Source organism: Scylla paramamosain, chromosome 17 (assembly GCF_035594125.1).
Source record: "Scylla paramamosain isolate STU-SP2022 chromosome 17, ASM3559412v1, whole genome shotgun sequence".
Taxonomy (NCBI): Eukaryota; Metazoa; Arthropoda; class Malacostraca; order Decapoda; family Portunidae; genus Scylla; species Scylla paramamosain.
The window spans coordinates 14,135,074-14,157,500 of NC_087167.1; the positions used below are offsets into that span (position 1 = coordinate 14,135,074).

A 22,427-nucleotide genomic window follows, 5' to 3' on the forward strand; every position below is an offset into this window, starting at 1 on the left:
AGGGGGAGCGGCAGGAAGGGGATGGGGAAACGGCGGAGAGGGGAAGAGGTAAAGTAAGAGAGGAGAGTGGAGTGGACGTAGGAGAAGGGAGGAGGTGAGGTAGACGGAGGAGAGGAGAAAGGGAGACAGAAAGGAATGCGATAAGATCAACGATTACGAGGAAGTGGAGTGAAAGGATGATTACTTCTATCAAATGCAATTGCTAAGACCATGCAGCTCTGACTCTATTCTCCTGCACCAGCTCCTCTTCCTCCTCCTCCTCCTCCTCCTGAACCTAAAGCTCCTAGTACATCTCTGTCCTCCAACACCCGACAACGACACGAAAAACACACACTTTTAACCCACTTCTACTTCCTCACTAGATTAATCAAGAGGCGCCGCGAAGACTGGAAGTGTAGCGGAGGTGAAAGTCTTATTTATACATTTTATAAGAGGGATAATTAATGAGGACAGACCTGAATGAGCTCACCTTAAGACTCGCGACAGGAAGGAGAAAAATATTACCTTAAACCTGGAGACTATTAAAAACTCCCGCGTATGAATAAAAGCTTTTAAAAGTCCCGCAAAGCATATTTGTTGAAAAAGAAATGAGAAAGAATTCCATTTTTTATAAGTCAACTTCTGTCTTAATGGGCGGCCTTTGCATCTTCTAAATGTACGGAGTACTTAAAATATTTCTCCAAGATAAGATGTGTTTAGATCTTACCTGTAAAGGATTCACGCCAGCGGGAATATTTGGCGAGACAGAACATTATGAACAGGAATTCTCGTCGACACAGGTGAGAGAGAGAGAGAGAGAGAGAGAGAGAGAGAGAGAGAGAGAGAGAGAGAGAGAGAGAGAGAGAGAGAGAGAGAGAGAGAGAGAGAGAGAGCGAGCGAGCGCAAAGGGGTGTGCAGACCCCGAAGATTTCATTCATTCACTTGGTCAGGCAGTACATGGGGAAAACATTATACGCTCTCTCTCTCTCTCTCTCTCTCTCTCTCTCTCTCTCTCTCTCTCTCTCTCTCTCTCTCTCTCTCTCTCTCTCTCTCCGTGACATTGTTTTTACGCAGTGCCGCGCAGGTTACGGCCGCGCACGTGTAAATGGAGTTATGTCAGCGGGGAAATGAAGTTAGTGTTGTGTGGTAGGAGAGAGATGTCCGCTTGGGGCGAGAGGAGAAACACCCCATGCAGTAGAGGAGGAGGAGGAGGAGGAGGAGGAAACTGAAGACGGAAATAAAGGCCATGAATTACCCAACATTACTCAGCCAGCACACTCCATCCATTCCCGAAATCCCAGACCGGTTTACATTAGCGCCTCCTTCTAATTACGAGCACCTCGCCCTTGTGAGCACGGCCTACTTGTACAATTGATCCTTGAGTAAAATCCTGGTACAATCTACTTGTTGTCACGGAGAATTAACCTCGTGATGCGACGACACGGGTAATTAACACGTTAATTCGTTCTATCTACTTAAGAAATACAATTACGGGCGGCGCTATTATCCTGTAGACACGGGAGTTAGGCCTACGCCCTCGTTAGGCTGGTTGGCTGACTGCTCCTTCTCCCAAATTTCTCGTTATGGGTTAAGTCACCTGGCGCACCGCTGTCATCAATGTGCTAATTACGGTCATTACCCATCAGCTTTATATTAGCAGGGACTTTCCGGCTTCTGCTCATTAGCTCGGACCTCCCTCCTCTCGTCCCCGCGTCCCTTCCCCGCTCCCTGGGCCACTCACTACGTGGATAAGTGGGGAATGACCGTGGCCAACCCAGACCTTGAGAGCCTTCACGCTTGGATTGAGGCGTCCCTCCCTCCCTCCCTCACACTCCCCCGCACACTGGTGAGTTGACCAGCACGTTCCTCCTCCTCCATCCACCTGGTGCTTGGGCCTCCACCTGCCGCCGTGACTCTGCTCTATCTATTGAAAGGTCACTGAGAGCCCGGTCCAGACTACCCGTGGACCAGAGGCTTCAGTCCGTCTAGCCGTGATGGACGAGACTCGCACCGATTTCTTTTAACGCGGTGTCAACAGGGCGCGTGAGTGAGACGCTCAAGATATATGGCGCTGCTGGAAGATCTATACACATGGAGAATACCAGCGGTCATGGGTGGACGGCGGGATGAGTAACGCAGCCCAGAGAATCCTCGTGAGTGAGGAGAATAAAGCGTGGGACGGATGGTGGCAACACTGCAAGGCCCTGGCCATGACCACCCACCCACTCCTTCAAAGACAACCCTAAACTCTGTCTTCACTACCAGTTCTCTCTCTCTCTCTCTCTCTCTCTCTCTCTCTCTCTCTCTCTCTCTCTCTCTCTCTCTCTCTCTCTCTCTCTCTCTCTTGCATCAGCAGGTGTATCATTCAGGTTGTTTTTTCTTTTTTTTCCGCACCATACGTAGAAAATTATGATATTCTTACGAGTGAACGAAAATCCCGGTAATTTCTCAAAGGCACTTCCTTGCTGCGCGGCGGTGAAAGGCGAGGGAGTCACATCTGAGCGGAAACTTATGTTACCTCTTGACATGGGAAGCTGAACGTCTCCGTCATATAACCTTGCCCTTTTAAAGAACCCTTGGGGAGGAGATCTAGAATGGATGGGCGGCGGCCGGGATGAGCCAGTGTCTTGGTTGCCAAGCGATGGTGGTGACGTTAGCAAATATGGAATCAACCTTGAGATGTGTTCGGTCAAAATAACTATAATAAAAGTAAATGAAATTGGAAGGGCAAAGCAAAAACGGTGAGAAAAAATAGTACCCTTGAAGTATCGAAAATAAGCTCGTGTTTATCCCCTGCCGTGATTATTCTGGCGATGATGTAAGCCAGGTGAGGGTTCGTCAGGTAAGGAGAGGCTAGGAGGGTGAGGCGCCCATTGCTCACCCACACCTCACGCCACATGGGCCACGCGATCGAACTCCACTCCCCTTTTTGAGAGAGATAGACTGACACACACACACACACACACACACACACACACACACACACACACACACACACACACACACACACACACACACACACACACAGGAAGAGGGGGAGTTTAAGCTGTCTGAAATAAATTGCATCCACTCAAGTCTCCCTCTTACACGCCAGGCCTGAGGTTCCTCTGCTTCCCTTCCACCCAACCAAGGCCTACAGGGAACATATCTGTCCTCACAAATGCATTAGTGTACAGTACTAGGAAAATTTACCTCTTAGAGCCCCGGCGTTAGTAAGGTTATGACCGTCAAGAAGTGAAGGAGGAATGACGGAGGTCCTGAGAGTAATCGTAGGAAAAAGTGTTTGGCAATATAAAACACAGTAATAAATCACTAGGTTAAGAAAACTTGGAGGCGGGAAGTTTGGATGAAGATGAGGGCGAAAACATGCAAGGCGTGGAGGAAGAACCAAGAGAAGGAGAAAGTGAGGGAAAGAAAGTGCCTCACTGAGGGGCGCGCAAAAAGGGAAAGGGCATGGTTACATGATAGGCCTAATGACCTTAGGCCTCCCTTCCTTGGTAACAGAAACCTTAACCACTCAAATAACTTCCATCCTCACCCCACGGCCACTCTTAGTTCACATTGGAAAGGAGAGGAGAGGAGAGGAGAGGACGAGGGCGAGGAGGAGGAGGAGGAGGAAAGAAAAGAAGAAAGTAAGTCACAGCCGGAACAAAGGAGAAGGTCATGGGGAATCTTCCACCAAATACTCACCAAGCGACAAAGAATCACGACCCAACCACATCCAGCCACCTTTCCCCTCCCTCGACACACACACACACACACAAACACACAGGGCCGCGTCTCATCGTCCCAAGCCCACCACCAAGCCCAGACCAAGACCAGCCCATCACGCTGCTAACCTCTTCACGAACCCATTACGCCCTAAAACCCTTTCCACCCTCCCGATCCTCCTTCGCTAACACAATGTATTACCGGCACACACCTCCACCCCTCCCTTCCCTAATACACAATAAGGCAACTTCGCACGCCACCCTATAACATCCCAGGACACAACGCTCCTCTCTCAACTCCCCAGCGACCAGTGCCTTCCTCAGAGGAGCATCACACTAACCCTTCCCTTACCACCCTCGCCTCCACCCTCCCTCCATCATCCTTCTCTCCAGGTCTTCTCCACCAATCCGGGGCGAAATATTTCTTCCCAATAACCGTTATCTCGCTGTCGCTAAAAATCAATAAGTCGAGGCGGCAGTTTGACGTGAGGAAAGGGTGCTGGAGGGTCGGGGAGGGGGAGGGATGCGGCGGTAATTGAACGGCTGTGTTGGAAATGATGTCTGTGTGCGTGTGGCCCCCTCGGCTACCTACCTACCTACAACGGGTGGAGGGTGGGACGGAGGAGCGCTTGGCATATCTCTCTCTCTCTCTCTCTCTCTCTCTCTCTCTCTCTCTCTCTCTCTCTCTCTCTCTCTCTCTCTCAGTACTGTGAACGGTTCAGAGATGAGCTTCAGCGAAAGACATAAGGATCTAATCATATCTGGGAATAGAGACTCTCCTTAACCCGCAGATTACCGCAGGGACCGAAGCGCCTCGTCCTCAGGTGCAATCCTCTATAGAAAAGCTCCATCTTAACGCGAAAATTTTCACTGTGTTATCAGCTCATCCGAAGACTTAATTACTTGGCAGATTAAAGAAAAATCTCAGGACTTTCCCATAATGACCGAGGCATAGCCAGATTTTTTTTTCTATTGGCTATCTATCTCCACGTCTTTCTCCGTTATATATGAGGTAAGAAAATATCAAGGTAATTAAACTGGAGTAAAGTTCATTCATTCTTACATCAAGTTATATATAGCGGGCCATAATTTACTTTTCTTATCAACCCTTTTACTCATACAAAATGTCTTGTTGCTATCCGGAGTACAGTACAAATATGAATAAAAACAGAAAAAGAGGAAATTGGCGATTATTTTTCTTTTCTAGGTTAACGAACCGAAGGGCCCGTGCAAAAACAGTCCGAAAAACTTAACGTATTTATTGGTAAAATTGCCAAGCAGTGAAAAGATTTATATGAGAGAAACATCCATGCATAACTTCGAGAACAGTAGAATATATTATACACGAGGTAAATTTATTTCGTCCAATATAAAGAACTGAACACACAGCTTCAATGATCGCAAACAAAACAGACTTATCCGTATCTTTCCCCCGCCATTAGGATAACCACGTGCTAAAAACGAGCCCTCTACAGTTACATCCGGCACACTAGCGAGACGCACCGAGGGAACAATAGGGAAGAGGGGAGAGAAAGACGAGGGGAAGAGGATACGAGGGGAGGAGGCGGGAGACAGAAGTGTCAGAGCAAGGGAAGTATGTAAGGGGAGGGTGATTTGGCGATAGGGGGGGGGATGGGAGGGGTATGGCATATGAGGTGTCGGGTGTCCTAGTACATTATGCGGCGTCAGGTATCATTTGGGCGGCTTACACACTCCGCCACTGCCCGCCCGCTGTCTCATACATCACGCCCGTAAGCCTACACCACCACCCCTGCCGCCACACCACTCAACACCAGCCACACCCTTCAATGGTTCCACAGATCCGCCCCATCACCGCCGCAGACCGGGCTCAGCACCGCACTGCCGACAAATAGCAGTGACTTTGCACAGCACCAGAGAGAGAGAGAGAGAGAGAGAGAGAGAGAGAGAGAGAGAGAGAGAGAGAGAGAGAGAGAGAGAGAGAGAGAGAGAGAGAGAGAGAGAGAGAGAGAGAGAGAGAGAGAGAGAGAGAGAGAGAGAGAGATGCATATACATTCCCAGACTGCATCTCACGGCCTCAGAAGTAGCACAGCACAAAGGTTTCTCTATGCTAGACTCTTATCGAACTCGCCCACAGGAGAGGCATGAGAGGCACGGAGGGAGTGGTGGAGGGGAGAGAGGGAGAGGGAGAACAGTGCGCGTCTGTCCCGTCGTTTCACCACTCCTTAACACTAAACGCCAAGAATTACTGGGATTGCCTGCTACAGGTTAGTGCTGAATGCCACGCTCAACATTTCCTTACTCAAACCAAGGCAGCTTACTAAGACCTTTTTAATGCAACTTGTGTACATCCTCTTTTCTTTCCTTATTAGTTTCTTGCTCTTTTGGACTCCCGATCTACCTGTGAATTACCTAATTATTCTCAGTTAAACTTAGTCTACTCTGCTTGGCTACAGTCAGTCTTCTTTCATCAACGCCAGCCAACTTAATTGCATTCCCAATCAAAGTACGGTCTAATTAACCCACTCCCATTCAGTTAGTAGTCTTCTGAATACCTAAGTCCTATATGTACGTAAATCAAACCTATTATCAGCAAAATAGTCAACTCTTGTCATTCTGTCAGTCAGTCAAATCAGTCAGCCAGTAATCTCCACCTCCTCTCCAGTCAGTTTGTCAGGTGAATACTAGGAAAAAAACTGAGACCAAGAGCATATTTTTAACTCGTTCTTACTTTACTACGCAATACCCCAGGCTTTGTTAGCCTCGCCGTCACGCGAACGCCTTCCTATCTGATGCTAACATAAGGAAGAGACCCTAAACCATCTCTCTCTCTCTCTCTCTCTCTCTCTCTCTCTCTCTCTCTCTCTCTCTCTCTCTCTCTCTCTCTCTCTCTCTCTCTCTCACCTCGCAGCACACCTGGAGAAGATGGGTGACACGCCACAGAGAAAAGCTCGCACTGGCAACCCCTAAATCAATGACAGATTCCTCTCTCTCTCTCTCTCTCTCTCTCTCTCTCTCTCTCTCTCTCTCTCTCTCTCTCTCTCTCTCTCTCTCTCCTATTCATCCCCAGTTACGGAGGTGCTCCCCACCCCCCAACATTCTACAGACACCCTCCTCATTAGCCTAGTTGAGTCTTTGTTATCAGACGTGAGCTAGATGCGAGGGGGCGGAGGAATTACATTAACTCCGGGTTGAGTAAATGAAACCCTGGCTTCTTGCTCACCTGGGCTAGATTACTCGCTGTTCAAATGTTTCATCCTCAAATGAGAGAGAGAGAGAGAGAGAGAGAGAGAGAGAGAGAGAGAGAGAGAGAGAGAGAGAGAGAGAGAGAGAGAGAGAGAGAGAGAGAGAGAGAGAGAGAGAGAGAGAGAGAGAGAGAGAGAGAGAGAGAGAGAGAGAGATTACCTTCCTGAGCAGGTGAGGTTAATCAGCTACGTGCCCACAGGGAACATGGAGGTGAAGAGGAAGTGAGGGAAGGAGAGGGAGGGACGATGACAGGACGGGAGGTCATCTCTGTGGCACCACTTAAGCTTTTCCTTCATTATCCTCATCATCATCACCATCCATCCGTCCTTCCTTCCTTCCCCCTTCTTTCTCTCTTCCTCCCTCACTCCCACACTGTTGAGCCTTCCCTCCTCCCTGTCTCCCTCCCTCAGGCAGCTCAGGCACAAGAATGAGGCATAATTACACTCAAACAGTCGAGTTGGATCCTCTTTCTTTATTTGGCCCCCGGGTGCTCAGAATACTCGTTAATCTATTCTCTCTATAATCTCTTGCTCCTCTTCCTGGGTCTCCTCCTCCCCCGCCCCTTCTCTTCCATCCTGCTCTTTCTTTTTTTCTCTCCTCGGGGACAAGACTTCAATACATATCAGGGACCGTCAATAAATGACGCTCATTAGTCACAAATAAAGGAGCTGCGTGCGGTCTTTAAACCATTATAACAACAGCTTTGTGTTTTAGCCCGCAGCACTTCCTGGGGGCGTGGGAGGCTGCTGCACACACACACACACACACACACACACACACACACACACACACACACACACACACACACACACACACACACACACGTACGTACGTAATGCTCAACTCATGACTCATAAGACTGAACATAGGCGTGCCTAAGGAAGGAGCGGCATGCGGAGTACAGGCATGGCATACGCCCTCTCCTCCTCCTCCTCCTCCCCCGTGAAATCATCCTCGGCCACACAAGTTATAAGTTCTCCAGGGAAGGTCCACCTCACTCTGGCTTATAAAAGTTCTAGTTTCTTCCTCCAGCTTTAAGGTCGACGGTAAACTGAAGATGACTTTTCCCCCACGAGGCCGTAATGAGGCGCCCTGAGGGAAGGAGGACGGCTTTCGGGCAATGAGTGTGGCTCTAGGTGTAATGGGGAGAGAGAGAGGAGTGGTGGCGGGAGTGGTTAGACACAGTGGGTATAGGGTGCGGTGTTTGGGCACGGGCAGCGGCGACGTGGGGGAAAAAAATAAATCAGGCTTGTGAGGGACAATTCTAGAGTAATAAGTATGAGCTTTAGGCGAAGGTATTAGGTGGCTGGCTAAGGTTAAGGGTAAAACGTAGTGCGACTGCGTGGCTGGGTGTCCGCAGGCTACAGCGACGCTAGAGTACGAGTACACCAAGTCTTATATAACAAGGACCTGCAAGACGCGAAAGGCAACCAATATGAAGTACACAAAGGAAATGTAATCGTAACTCTGTAAAATGATGCTCAGACCTTCATTTGTAGGAAAAGAGGGAAAAGATAATGAAATACTGACTCTTGTTTACGTTATCTAACACTGCTGATTAGCCGGGCATCACCAACAACCACCTCCCACCAGCCTCACCCTCGCTAGCACAACGGGGGAAAACCCAACAAGGGCGTCATTTCGAACCCTTCCTTACACAATCATCGAGGTATGAATCTCCTATTTGGTTTTCTTTTTGGCTTCAGGCTGCACCCCATCGGTGACTCACTCGAGTCTGCACGGCGGCGTCTGCGGAGTGACTCGGCCCCCAAGGAGGTAGCAAATATGAGTGTCTGGCGGGGGGGAGAAGAGGAGGAGGAGGAGGAGGAGGAGGAGGAGGAGGAGGAGGAGGAGGAGGAGGAGGTTGTTCGCCAGGACGGGTGGCCGATGGCAACCCTTCCTCCGAAGTGCGAGTGGCAATGAGGCACCAACGAAAAATGACTCACGGTAACCCTCCCCCGTGATGGTGGTGATGCAGGAGAGACGGGTGGATAACTGGTGGCAGTAAGTGGGCAGCACTGCAGATGGAGGGCGAGAAGCAGTCGGCAGGAGGAAACGTGGCAAAGGCTGGCTGCAAGAAGGCAGCGTGGGAAGGCAGGTAAAGGGTGTATGCTGCAAGAGGAACTGAAGATGGGGAGGACTTGGGGCGGGGAGGCATGCGAGGGTAGGAGAGGAGAGGAAGACGAGGAGGCGGGAGGCAGGGGAGGCAGGTGGGCTGGGGTTCCCACAGGCTGGTTGGGCGAGATAGGGACTGGGGTGGCGGCGGCTCCCGGCACTGGCCCGCCGCCCTTCATCTGATAGCGCTTTCCTGACGGGTTTGACATTCACCTCTTGGGGCCGCTCGTCCGGGTGCGAAGCTGGCGCCCTCCGGATGCATATTTTACTTCTCGCCTGAAAGCAACATCGTGGGAATGGAGAAAATAAAATTACGTCAAATACGAGTATGTACCAATGAATACGTATTTGAGTAGAATATTTTGGCCTTCAAACGTTTAGCTGGTGAGGGACGTGGCCATGGACGTGGCGGCTCGAGTTCTTAAGGAAGGGAGCTTCGTGTCTGGCCGGTGTGTGTAGGGGCTGAGGGTCGTGCTACTGCTCCGGCCGTCACGCCGGCCACGGCTGTCACACGTAATGGCTCTGGCTCGTGTCGGCGGCCCTCGCCCACCGCCCCTTAGACCGACGTAGTGCATGTTCACCAATACAGGCTCCCGCATTTCCATAAGCTCGCTCACCCTCATTCCCCTTCACCCTCACTGCAACCACAGGATACCCCCGGCGCTACCACGAGACGCACGCGACCCTGGCGTGATGCGTGACGTGATTGAGAGTTACCGCCCAACTCCTCCAAAGCTAATGTCGCCCCATTCCCTCCTCCCACCCTTTCCCTCGCAAGTTAATAACACCTCCAGAATACTAGTAAATACCACTGTGTGTGTGTGTGTGTGTGTGTGTGTGTGTGTGTGTGTGTGTGTGTGTGTGTGTGTGTGTGTGTAAGGTACGCGAGAGATCAATGCAGTAACAGCACCTCTCCCCAGGCCAACTTTCCTTCACAACATGCCATTTCACGAAGGAACGACGGGCGGGTGTGTCGGTGCCGTGTTGGGTGGAGACAAGGAGATCCCTATCAGACTGTGGCACCGACAGCCACCCCAAAGATAACATCCCTGACACTCAGACCCGCGCTCGGCCGGGGAACATGTCGGCAGGTGTGTCCCCGTCGCCTAACATGACTCGTGATGCATATCTTCACCAGACACGACAACCTTTGGCCTATCATAGACCAGCGATGGCCAATACTCCACGGGGATCGATCGATCACGTCAGAAAAGGTCATTGTCGGGTCAGAAACTATTCTGCTGCGACAAGCCTAAGTGAGAAGGACACGTCCCTTGCTCGTGGGGAAGTCAACACACCTTCACCATACCTTGCTGGGACAATCAATACTAAAGTCATTAAGGTGGGCGCTTAGGGAGGTCTGACGGGCTACGGGTAATGACACTTTGATCATCCCGGGGAGCTGCACGCCCTCCCTCCTTCCTTGACCCCCAACAGTAAACTGGCGCCTGGGGACTAATTACTACCCGATGCGTCCTCGCTATCAAGCTACAAACCTTATCCTAGCGGCCACGTACTTAAATTAATTTTGTCGACTGAGGCTGCCTCCGCGGGAGCACGTGAGATAAAAAGATCAGGAAGAAGGAAAGGTGCCAGCAGCCAATATTTCTCGCCGCTTGGAAGCTCAGCTACTAAAATCATCGGCCTCATGAGGCAGCTCACCTCTAATAAGCACAATTTCCAGTCAAATTCCACTATGAGACCCTGAGTCGCGCTTAAATATTGTCATCAGCTCAAACAGCAGACAAAGGACGCGCGGGGATCCTCCCTCGTCCAGTGTGTGGCAACCATTACACACCATTCAGTCTCGTGACAGGAGGGTGAAGTGTACCCAGGAAAACTCTATTCCTTCTCTCACCTAATCCAGAGTATCTTGAAGGAAGGGGAAGTACAATGCACGTCATAATGCTTAATGGCACATACACTTATCCGGGTGGTAAAGCTGAATGGACGATGATGAGGCAGTGTTCCCTTGTTTACCTCCCCACAATTACTGGCCTGAGCCCCGCATGGCCTTCGAGCCGAAACTAAGTTATATCCAGACTTGGCGGTAACAATATAAACGAGGTAATCGGATCTGACTCCACCGCCGCTCTCGCCAATCACTAAAAGAGACCAATACAAACTAAATAACCCGGTCATCACAGGCGAGAAAATAAAGTTAACTAGGTGACGCAGGGTTGATCAAGTAATCCTGGTACTCCCTCTCCTCCTCCTCGTCTAGAACTATTAAGACGAGTTAATAAACGGATCCAAACTAATTTTCAAAGGTCAACAAGATGAGGCGCGAGAAATGAGGGGCGGTAAGGGCGAGGACAGGTAAAGGCTGCAAGGGCGCCTCACCTGTTCCGCCCCCAAACCCTTAATGGTGGTCTAATTAACACTGATCGAAAGCTACCCCTCCCCACCCTCCACCTCCACCTCCTCATTCTCCTCTACCTTTCCCCACCCTCTCCCTCTTCCTTCTCCGCTAAGTCACCTCCCGTAGCAGCCTCCGCGAGTCTCGTAATAGAAGACTCGGGGGGGTGAGGGAGGTGGTGGCTCAACTCCATCCGGCTTTAGTGGACTATTACACCAGGCGTCTTTCCTTTCGACAAAATTTGCTCAGGCGTGTTGTGAATGGTAATGTCACCCACGTAGTGTTCAGAGAGGTTCCTTTATTTTTTTTTCCCCCTATTATAACTTTCGTGTAGACAGACAAGGTTGAAGAGCAATGAAGTTTCAGGTTTATTGATTTTATGGTGAATATTCCCCAAGGAACGCACCTTTTTTTCTTCTTCCTCCCCCCCCCTCCGCCTCCTCTTTACTTGATGGGTGAGTCTTATGAATTTCCTATGTTTATTATAATTATTCTACACGTGCCAGTTCATTGTTTTTATTTGTGTGCTTTTCTTGACGTTGAAAGTTATTTATTTATTTTTTTATTTTATTTTTTTTGTTTGATCGATGTCTTGTTTTTTTTTTTTCTGCCTTCCTCCTCTTCTTTTGAAACTGATAACATGTTTCTTTTACATTACTTCCTTCTGTTTTATGTCTTCAAACTTAGTATATCTTTTTACGTTTCATATTCTTTCATATTTAAAAATGTTTAAGGAATATTCCATGGATTTCATAAATGTGTTTAAGGTGTTGCTGTTATCATACTTTTATAATTTTATTAGCTGTTATCATACTTTTATAATTTTATTATAAGTTATTACTACTACTACTACTACTACTACTACTACTACAACTGAAAAAAAAAAATAGATCAAAGACACCCTCCAAGGCCATCTGAGCTCAAGACATCCATCAGTTTAATGTTAACCACACAATATCTTATGGAATTTCAAGCAATGCAACAGTTCTCCCCATTTCTTGCTGGTTGGTCACAAATTATTCCCATAAGGCGTGAGGGAAACTTTGGAGTGAGTTACAGCGCCTTACATTAACCTGTTTGGCGATTATGTGAGTGAAGTCTAGGCGGAAGTGAATGTCAGAACGAGATGGAGATGTTATTGAATGTTATTAAACCTATGCATTCACATTTAAGAACGTCTGAGTGGTACGCCAAGTGAGGTCGCGATCTGTAGGCCAAGAGGAAGACGCCGCCAAGGTCACCCACCAGCTAAGGACGCGCCTCTGTATTCAAACAATGGTGCGAAATAGGGCATCTCTTTAGCAACACATCTGAAAGCCGTCTCCATAGTAACAAAGCCTCCCACGCCCTTCTTCCCGCCTAGTAACCCTTTGGTATAAGAGGGGACCTGCCTGTCTCTTCCCGCCCTACAAATAGAAATTAATTAATGATATGCATGAACCGCTGGAGGGATTGAAAATATGTAACCGAAATATCATCTTACAGAATTCTTCTAGTTGCATCAAAATTGTGTAAATAATTCCGTATATATATTTCCTCATAAAACTGGACAGATTGACAAGATATTGCCTTACAACATTCTTCCCCTTGCATCATAATGTGACAATAATCTTCCCATACATTTCCCTCAAACATGCTCTTTCTTCAGATACTATGACGATGCAATCTTTCACAAATGTGAGGAATGTCATTCACACACATGCGCGTTGCACGGTCATCATTCCTTCCAAAAGTGTCGCCCAGACCGCCGCACATCGGTAACCATCACAAAAGTTCCCAACCCCATAAACCTTGTGGTGCGTCATCCGGGCGCTGGGCTCCGAAGGGTGGCAGGATCGATGAAATGACTACGGGGAACCTAATACACGGTATGACTCAAACCACCACCGCAGCCTGCAAAGAACGTGACGTGTCTCCTGCAGGTTTCTCACACACACACACACACACACACACACACACACACACACACACACACACACACACACACACACACACACACATTAATCGGGACTACCACTACAAAGGTTGAGGTACATGCAAAACAGAGTGACGTCAGTGTGCTCGAGTCCGCACAACACACTGCTACATAGGTCCACTAAGAAGTGAAGAGAGGTGTTGAGGGGGAGGCGAGGCAACACCGGGACAAGGGAACCCTACCTGGTCTATGAAGTGCATCATTGGGTTGTAGTGGGGGAGCACCGGGCTCACAGAGACGGGTGTGAGTGCCGGGCTCACAGAGACGGGTGTGAGAGCGTGCGTGAAGGCTGGAGAGTAGGCAGGCGCTAGGCTGCTCTGGTGTAGTGGATAGGGTACAGGGGCAGCCTGTGGAGGGGGCACAGCAGCCTGCAAGCCCTGCAGCTGTGGAACAGCGATGTAAGGAGAGGTGCAGTATACTTCAGACACAGGCCTCTTCATCCCAGCGGCACCGGGGTCGCTACGGTACGGGTTGGCAGACAAACAGACAGGCGGCTAAGATCACGTCCACATGAGCACCAAAGCCAGCCGGGATCAACACTAACACCACGCGGGCACCATCAACACTTGGGGGAAGGGAATGGTGGTGGCCAGGCCGGGTGGAAAGCGGCCACTAACACCTCACTGCTCGGCGGGCACCACCAGTTAGCCACTAAGGTACACTACACCACACTCACTCACTCACTCCTGTCACGCCCTCGTTGGGAGACGGCTCAACCCAACAAACGCCGTCTTACCTGCAAAGAACAGAAAAATGCGTGTTAAAAAAGAGACATTTATGAATACATAATGGATTAACATCAGCAACACTAAATGTTCACTGAACTTTTTTCCTAGAGTACCATCATTCGGAAGGAAATACCAACTAATGACTAATAGGTACTGGAATCTGTGAGAAGCGGTGGGAGGAAAGGTTGACGTAATAGGAAGATAGAGAATTTTAACCTAAGCATGAGTCACTGGCATCACCACCACCACCAGCCATCGCCGAGCTGGGGACATCACCCTCCATCACCGCCATCATTTCACCACTCTTTTCCCTGCCGCTCTGCATCATCACTCTTCCTCCTGGCTTGTATCCACGTGTCAGTCATTCCACACACAAAACAACACGTTTTTGCATGGAGGATACAATATATGCACATGCACCCAGTAGTCTTAGTCAATCAGTCGCTCCTCATAGATACCTTTGCTTTCCTGCTTTCCGCCCAAGACACCAAGTAATCAAGTAATCCTTCCCCACAGTACTGGACAAGGCAGACCAAACCAGACAAGCCCACCCTCCCTCCTCCCTCCCCGGCAGCTGCAAGCCAACACCATAAAGCCGAGTTAAGTTGAGGGGAAAAGGACATATATTAGGAGAAATTGCCAAAGTTTTCCAGCGGGCGAAGGGCTGTAAAAGTATGCCCAGATTTTACTAACAGCATGAAATATTCCCCTCCGTGGCATGCGGTAATTACAGCATGCCTTTCAACGCGTAACGGGGGAGGGGAGGGGAGGGGAGGGGAGGGGAGGGGAGGGGAGAGAGAGAGAGAGAGAGAGAGAGAGAGAGAGAGAGAGAGAGAGAGAGAGAGAGAGAGAGAGAGAGAGAGAGAGAGAGAGAGAGAGAGAGAGAGAGAGAGAGAGAGAGAGAGAGAGAGAGAGAGAGAGACTAAACAATCCCTCACAAAAAGAAAAACTTCATGAACAGAAAAGAACCATAAAATAATTACAACACTTTTACTGCATCTTTTAAGACCCCAAGATTGCTCGTCACAATGGGGGGAAAAAAGCTTATCAAAATCTAACTCCTCCCCACCCAAAAAAAAAAAAAAATAAATAAATAAATAAAAAAATAAAAAATCAGTGCAGCAGGAGCAGGTCTCCCTTGCATCACTGAGCCAAGAACAAATCAAGGGAACACGGGGACCAGTTAGCCCAGGAAGCGGCGTCCATCGCAGGGCTGGGCCACCAAATCCACATAGATTCACCGTCCTATAAATCTGAGATAAAACACGAGAGAGAGAGAGAGAGAGAGAGAGAGAGAGAGAGAGAGAGAGAGAGAGAGAGAGAGAGAGAGAGAGAGAGAGAGAGAGAGAGAGAGAGAGAGAGAGAGAGAGAGAGAGAGAGAGAGACGCCTTATCAATCCTCAGCCGGGCAAAAACACCCCAGATTGAGCCAATTCTTGAGGATAGAGTAACATGGCAGTGAAGAGGCGGGCGGGTCTGAAGTGGTAGTGGTGGTGGTGGTGTGGTGATGGTGGTGACGTGGTGGTGGTGGTAGTATGGGCGGCGGCGGTTACCATGAACGAGCTAACAGGTGCCTTTCTCCTCTCACGTTAGGCGACTGGGCGACACGAGAGGTGATGGGAGACGAACACGAGAGGTGGGTGGGGAGAAGGGGGCTAAACTATTACCCCCGAGACGAGGTGGGATCAGGTGGGCGGAAGGGAGGGAGGCCGGCGGTGACGGGGCGGGACAGTTATAGAGAGTAATGGCTGACTGGCGAGTGGATGAGGATATTGTGGGGCGGCTGGCACGGGTGGCTGGATACCAAAGAGCAAATCCGAGTGAGGGTCGGGAGCAATGTCTCCACAAAGGGCGGGTTGCGCTGCCTGCCACGGGGGAGGAGGCCCAGTAAACTGCCTCCAGCATCCTCACCTAACTAGTCCAAACTCGCCTCCCTACCTCCCCCCTTCTCTCTCTCTCTCTCTCTCTCTCTCTCTCTCTCTCTCTCTCTCTCTCTCTCTCTCTCTCTCTCTCTCTCTCTCTCTCTCTCCCGCGCGTGTGTGTGTGTGTGTGTGTGTGTGTGTGTGTGTGTGTGTGTGTGTGTGTGTGTGTGTGTGTGTGTGTGTGTGTGTGTGTGTGTGTGTGTGTGTGTGTGTGTGTGTGTGTGTGTGTGTAGATCAACAACTTGACTCCTGGTCTTAATTAAAGTCTTGGAAATCGGCTCCACGCCAGCATTAAAAGGAAACACCATGGAAACTTAGATCACAACAGTCGCTTAATAAGGCAACCAACCAGTGCCCATTCCTCAGTGCCAATCACACGAAGCATCAAACATCACGAGCAAAAAGCACCCGCTGCTCTGCATATAACGATAACAACTTAAGGTTCTGTAAGACAACTATACACAGCCAGACACGGTTGAAAAAAAAAAAAAAAACAGACAGTGATAAGGACGGATCAGTGTTTATCCTCCTCCTTCCCTCCACACACAAACATCCACGCATACAAGAGAGCCTTTTTATCCTATAATCACGAGCTCCGGCTTTGCGAGGCTGCGGGTCAGCAGTGGCATCCATCACTCGCTCAACACGTAAACATCTAAACGCCTTCGTTGCACTTTTCCGTCTGGGCGAGGCGAGACACCACCATCACCGCCACCATAACAAAAACTACCACTCTAACCACCACCAATGCACCAGCTGCACATCCACCATCAGCAATATCGTCCCAGCATCACCATCAACACTAGCACCACCAGCAAACACCACAGCAGGCAGCCCACCACCACACTATTCACCTCGCCTGCTCTTGTTCCTCCATCACACTAAACGTCCATCAAAAAATCCTCGACCCTGTGGTAGCGTGGCAGGGAGGCAAGCCGTGCACAAGCAGGGGACCAGGGAGGCAAGTAAAGCAGTGCGTCTCTGCTCTCTGGGGGGATTTACAGACCTGGGAGGGGGAGGAAGAGGGGATTCAGAAGGGAGATTACCTGTCCACCTGCAAGGCCTTCATCCCAGACTCTGAGGGAACCGTACATAGAATTGTGATTCTGGGCGCGGCTCTTCCTCCTCCTCCTCCTCCTCCTCCCCCTCCTCCTGGCAACGTTCCCCCTCCTCCTGGCAACGTATCTCCCACGTTCACCCTCACAAATCCCCTTTCAGTTCACTATTAGAAAGTCTGCAACCCAACCTGCTTAGTCTGACAAATTCAACTTCTATATTGAATTCCACATGAAAAGCATATACACGTGGGTTACATATTCACGTGTAAGATGTAAAATTATTCCACGACTCGCGTGTGTGTGTGTGTGTGTGTGTGTGTGTGTGTGTGTGTGTGTGTGTGTGTGTGTGTGTGTGTGTGTGTGTGTGTGTGTGTGTGTGTGTGTGTGTGTGTCACTCATCATGCAAAATGTTCAGGACTGCCAAGGGAACTAAGAGGATGGTCGTAACAGATTTTTACCTGAGGCAGACTTTAGTATTAGCATATGAACTACCGTCTTAGAGAGAGAGAGAGAGAGAGAGAGAGAGAGAGAGAGAGAGAGAGAGAGAGAGAGAGAGAGAGAGAGAGAGAGAGAGAGAGAGAGAGAGAGAGAGAGAGAGAGAGAGAGAGAGAGAGAGAGAGAGAGAGAGAGAGCAAATTTCCAGCGCTAGTGGTAAGCCATTAAGCGGACGCGGCAGCTCAGGCTGACACGTAACCTTGTGCTTCTTGCTGTAATAAACTAACTTGCACAACAACACAATGTCGAGTCACGCAAGGCAGAAAACGTTGCAGCTGAGAGACCATTCGGACCACGCCGGTGGAAAATGACGAGTGCAAGCAGGAAAGGCATAACAGAATGATTGCACCAGTTCACGAGCAGCGGGAGTGTGTCACCTACGTACGAGGAGTGAACGCCGAGCGGAATGCCAAGGCCAGGCATTCCACACTGAGGAGAAACACAGCCGCCTGCCACGCACCGATATCAATCACCAAGGCTGCATGACGGGTGATGTAAGCACGTCCCTTGAGGGAAGCACATGCGGAGTTTGCTAGCGGGTAGTGGGGTCACTATCTCCTGCAGCGTCATCACAGTAATACCACAACAACCATTGCCATCAACGCTGACATCTCACTAGTTCGCTGAAAAAAGGTTGTCTGGAGGCCCGGCAGGCCAACCACCGATGACTTCAAGTTACAACTACTAATGAGGCTGAAGTTCCCTCCTTAAGGGAGCACGACAGTTACCCTTGAAGGTAGCCCTCCAGGCCAGGAAGGATGCTGTACCAGTGTTCAGTTATTCCTGCAGGACATAAGCAAGCCTCGTCTTACTAATTAACCACATTACTACCCTTCCCTATCCCCCCATCCTCCCTGGTATCGAACTGCTCCCGTCCTAAGGTTTTCTGAAAGGTGCTGCGCGCACCCGCACACGCGCGCACACACGCGCGCACACACACACACACACACACACACACACACACACACACACACACACACACACACACACACACACACACACACACACACACACACACACACACACACACACACACACACACGAGAGAGAGAGAGAGAGAGAGAGAGAGAGAGAGAGAGAGAGAGAGAGAGAGAGAGAGAGAGAGAGAGAGAGAGAGAGAGAGAGAGAGAGAGAGAGAGAGAGAGAGAGAGAGAGAGAGAAATACACTGGGATGTTCCGTTAGATTTCAAGCACATAACAAAACCTAACAAACCTACGTAACAAGAAAGACCAAACTAATACGTACATTCAAGAGAGCAATACTCGCCTAAAAGATCAAACACGTCCCAAAGCACTATGTGTATGCATGTATAGTAAGTAGTAGGCGGCTGGTGCAAGCTGGAAGTGGAGGCGCTAATAATGCAGAGTGGGTCGGCGGGGTGGTAAGCGGAGCCCCAATATATATGCCCGTGGCAGGTGATGGGAGCCAGCCGGGGCGTGAGGTGGGTCCAACATAAGCATCGGCCGTGTTTATAAAGCTGTGGCGGAGGCTGGTATCACACGATGACTTCTCCCCTCCTCCCCAGCCCGATTTCCTCCTCGCCTTGCCTCCGCACCCCCGCCGCAGCGTTACTTCCCCTCTATGTGAGACAGCAAGCAAACGCGCCCGCCAGAGAGAGAGAGAGAGAGAGAGAGAGAGAGAGAGAGAGAGAGAGAGAGAGAGAGAGAGAGAGAGAGAGAGAGAGAGAGAGAGAGAGAGAGAGAGAGAGAGAGAGAGAGAGAGAGAGAGAGAGAGAGAGAGAGAGAGAGAGAGAGAGAGAGAGAGAGAGAGAGAGAGAGAGCATAGTATACATACCACTCGCGTGTGAAGGTTCTACGCCCCCACACACCCACCCACACATACCGTAACACCCTAGAGGAATGGAGAGGGACGAGGGAGGCAGGCCCGTCGAATAATATCCGGCCACGGTGGAATACGTATGGAATGGAATGATACAGCAAGGTGAGGCAGAGAGGAAAAAGGATGGAGTGTCACAGCAACACGGTTCAGGGCGAGAGGGACTAGAGGCGTGCAGTACAGGAGCACAGACAGCCCTCATAGATAGTCCCGCATGCCCACTCTTTGGCGCCGTAGTGGTTGTGGTGTTAGCCGAGAGATTAGATCCATAATGGTGACAACTCTTATTATGGCCTTGTTGATAAGGACTAGAGTGAGGGTGCCGTTATCTTAGCGGGGAATTACGCCGCTGGGTCTACGTAGGCGTCCTGAGAGTATGAACAAACATCCTCCGTGGCTACCAAGGACGTATTATTTAACTTGATACTACACAGACTGCATCTAATTGTACCGAGTGTTACGTAAGATAACCATAACAATGAAAATAAGTGATACACAGCCAGCCCCTTTCCAAACGAAATTGCACAACATAAGAGCCAATAAAAAATAACGAAGTAAAAAGGATAACATTCTGAATCCCAGAATAAAAACCCCATCCGCCTCTTCTTGGTTCGCGGTAAGAACGAGGCCCGTAAGCGGCAACGGGGGCCGGGGAGAGGGGTGATATATGGGAGGAAGGTAGGCAGCCGTGTGTTCTCTTCCCCTTTAGTCGCTTTTTAGTACACGGAAGCAAAGCAGCCGTCTTATAAATAGAAATTATTCACAAGGGCTAAGTAACTGAGCCGTTTTATAAGTAGAAATTATTCACATGGATAAAGAAACAGCATTAATTTACATCTCACACTTTGAGTTGTACAGTGGAAGAACAGATCACATGTAGCATTACGAGCCCAGGACATGCCTTTATCTTGTCACACTAACTATGACAACTGACAAATCGCTGCCAGTCACTGATCTTATCCACAATAAATCATAGTACTAATGGCAAAAACATTATCACTTGAACACATAACTCTTGGCTTTAAGTAGGAATCTAAAAGTCTAATTGGAAGGTCAGGGAAGGATCAGTTGCGAGTAAATGGTTACTACTGACAAGAAGGGTTTTGGTCTTGTATAACGAGGCATCAAGTTTGCTGATTTAATGCACTAAGCCACAGAAACAACACAGGCAATCTTTCGGCAAAATTCCATCCATTTCATCTCAACTGGACTAGACGTGCTTACACTCGCCTTTAACAATGTATAAGTGCAAATGAGTACCCTGCTCCCGCCCCTGTATAATTCCTGTACTTCATTAAACATTCACAAATTACTATAATATTCCAGGATGTCCAGATCCAACAACATTGCATATTTTAGCATGAAACAGCCATTACGGACCAGCTCCATCATACACGGGTCACCGACCTTATTGTTTCACCTGCTGGCCGTCCGCTCACTCAAACATTGCGATCCAGACGTTAAAAAGCCAAAACACAAAAGGCTAATGAATACAGGTCCATCATAATTCAAGGCTGATAACTGAGGATGAATGAGTGACTGCACCAAGAATTCACACTAGCGCGCACGCACGTACGCACGCACGCACGCACACACAAAGCAGGCTCACTCAAGGAAGCAGACACGACCAAGAGCCCATAATAGTGGCGGAGGAAAGACGGGCGGGAGCAGCAGCGGCAGCCGCTCGTGACGGGGGTACGCGGGGCGGGTCCCACCATGGTCCTGCTGTGGGAGCGGACAGCATCCCACTGGACCTAAACATCACCCACTCAAAACGGGAAAAAGAAACACGGAAATGTTGCGAGGGAGGGACAGAGGGGAAGGGAAAACAGAGAGGATCGATAGAAGAGCAAGGGAGGAAGAAATTCAGTTTTGGTAGTAAAGTATGTGGTTATGAAAGCAATAAAGGATATGTAAAGCTGAAGGGCATTCATGGATGGATTACGGAGAAATAAACGAGTAAAAGACCGGAAGGAGACAAGACAAGATGAGACGTAGGTGGGGAAGGAAAGGGTGTCGCGATCGAGAGGAAACATAGAAGCAGAGGGATGGAACAACGGGTAATGAAGTTGGGAAATGGTAAGGGGGCGAAGGGGGGCTGAGGAGGGTGGAGGGAAGAGTAGGAGATGGAGGGAGGAGAAGGGAAGGTAGGGCATGGGGAAGAGAGAGGGGCTGTCGTGGGGAGGGTGTGAGGAGAGCATCCATCGTCCCCCCTGTGCAACCTTCCAGACCATTACCTCACGCACCATTCGGGACCCCAAAGCCATCGTCGTAATAGCATGTGCACGAAACTCTATTACGTGCCATATTCTGCATTCTGGCACACGCTAATTCCGCATTCGTGAAATTCACCTCGAGTTTCAAATTTTGGTAACCCCCTTCCCCTCCGCCTATCTCCCGATACCTCTTCATGACATCTCCCGGCGACCCAGCTCTCTCTCAGGCGACTCACGTGGCCGCGACCCCATCTGTCTCTTCGTCTGCATCACGTCTCCATTTCCATGTCATTTCCCATCTGCCTGAGCGGCCTAAGATTGCTCGCCCCGCCACCAGCAGCGCCACGCCAAGTCCAGTTCCCCAGAGCAACACACTTACTCTCTACTACATTAGAGGGTGAATGCAGCCGCTAAATGGATGGACTGACTCCCCTCCGAACCCTTGTTTCCCCTCAAGTCCTCTCTGGTCGGGGCGCTGTGGTCTACCGTTTTCCAATAGACGGCCCAAGAGAGCGGTCAGTCACTCCGCGTTACACTTACGCCGATATTATTGGTCAATTACTCCGGAGCTGCTGCCAGGCATACAAACACGGGAGCGCGGAGGATGAAGGCAAAGACTAGGGGAGAAAGGGGGTGAGGACACTAATCCTTCACTGTATGTACTGGTGAACACAGCAATGACCAGGGAAAGCCTAATTGCAAGAGTAATAAATTAAAACCACGCCTTTCCCCTGCTATCAGTCTTCCGGCTGGGGGCGAGGGAGCGACAAAGCTAGACGAGTTATGGGGAAAAGGGGCAGACAGGCGGT

General features: G+C 49.7%; 1 protein-coding gene across 6 annotated transcripts in view; it reads right to left on the reverse strand.

Annotated features, from left to right (window-relative positions):
• Positions 1–1,428: 1,428 nt before the first annotated feature.
• The window catches only part of LOC135108502 (uncharacterized), a 96,684-nt gene continuing 75,685 nt past the window's right edge, over positions 1,429–22,427 (reverse strand). For all 6 annotated transcript variants that reach the window (XM_064019587.1, XM_064019591.1, XM_064019589.1 and 3 more), the window contains 2 exons: positions 13,546–14,099; positions 1,429–9,305 (listed from right to left, as the gene is read on the reverse strand). In XM_064019587.1, the coding sequence (XP_063875657.1) occupies positions 8,640–9,305; positions 13,546–13,803 (924 nt within the window). In that variant the 5' untranslated portion in view covers positions 13,804–14,099 and the 3' untranslated portion in view covers positions 1,429–8,639. The remainder of the gene's footprint in view (positions 9,306–13,545; positions 14,100–22,427) is intronic.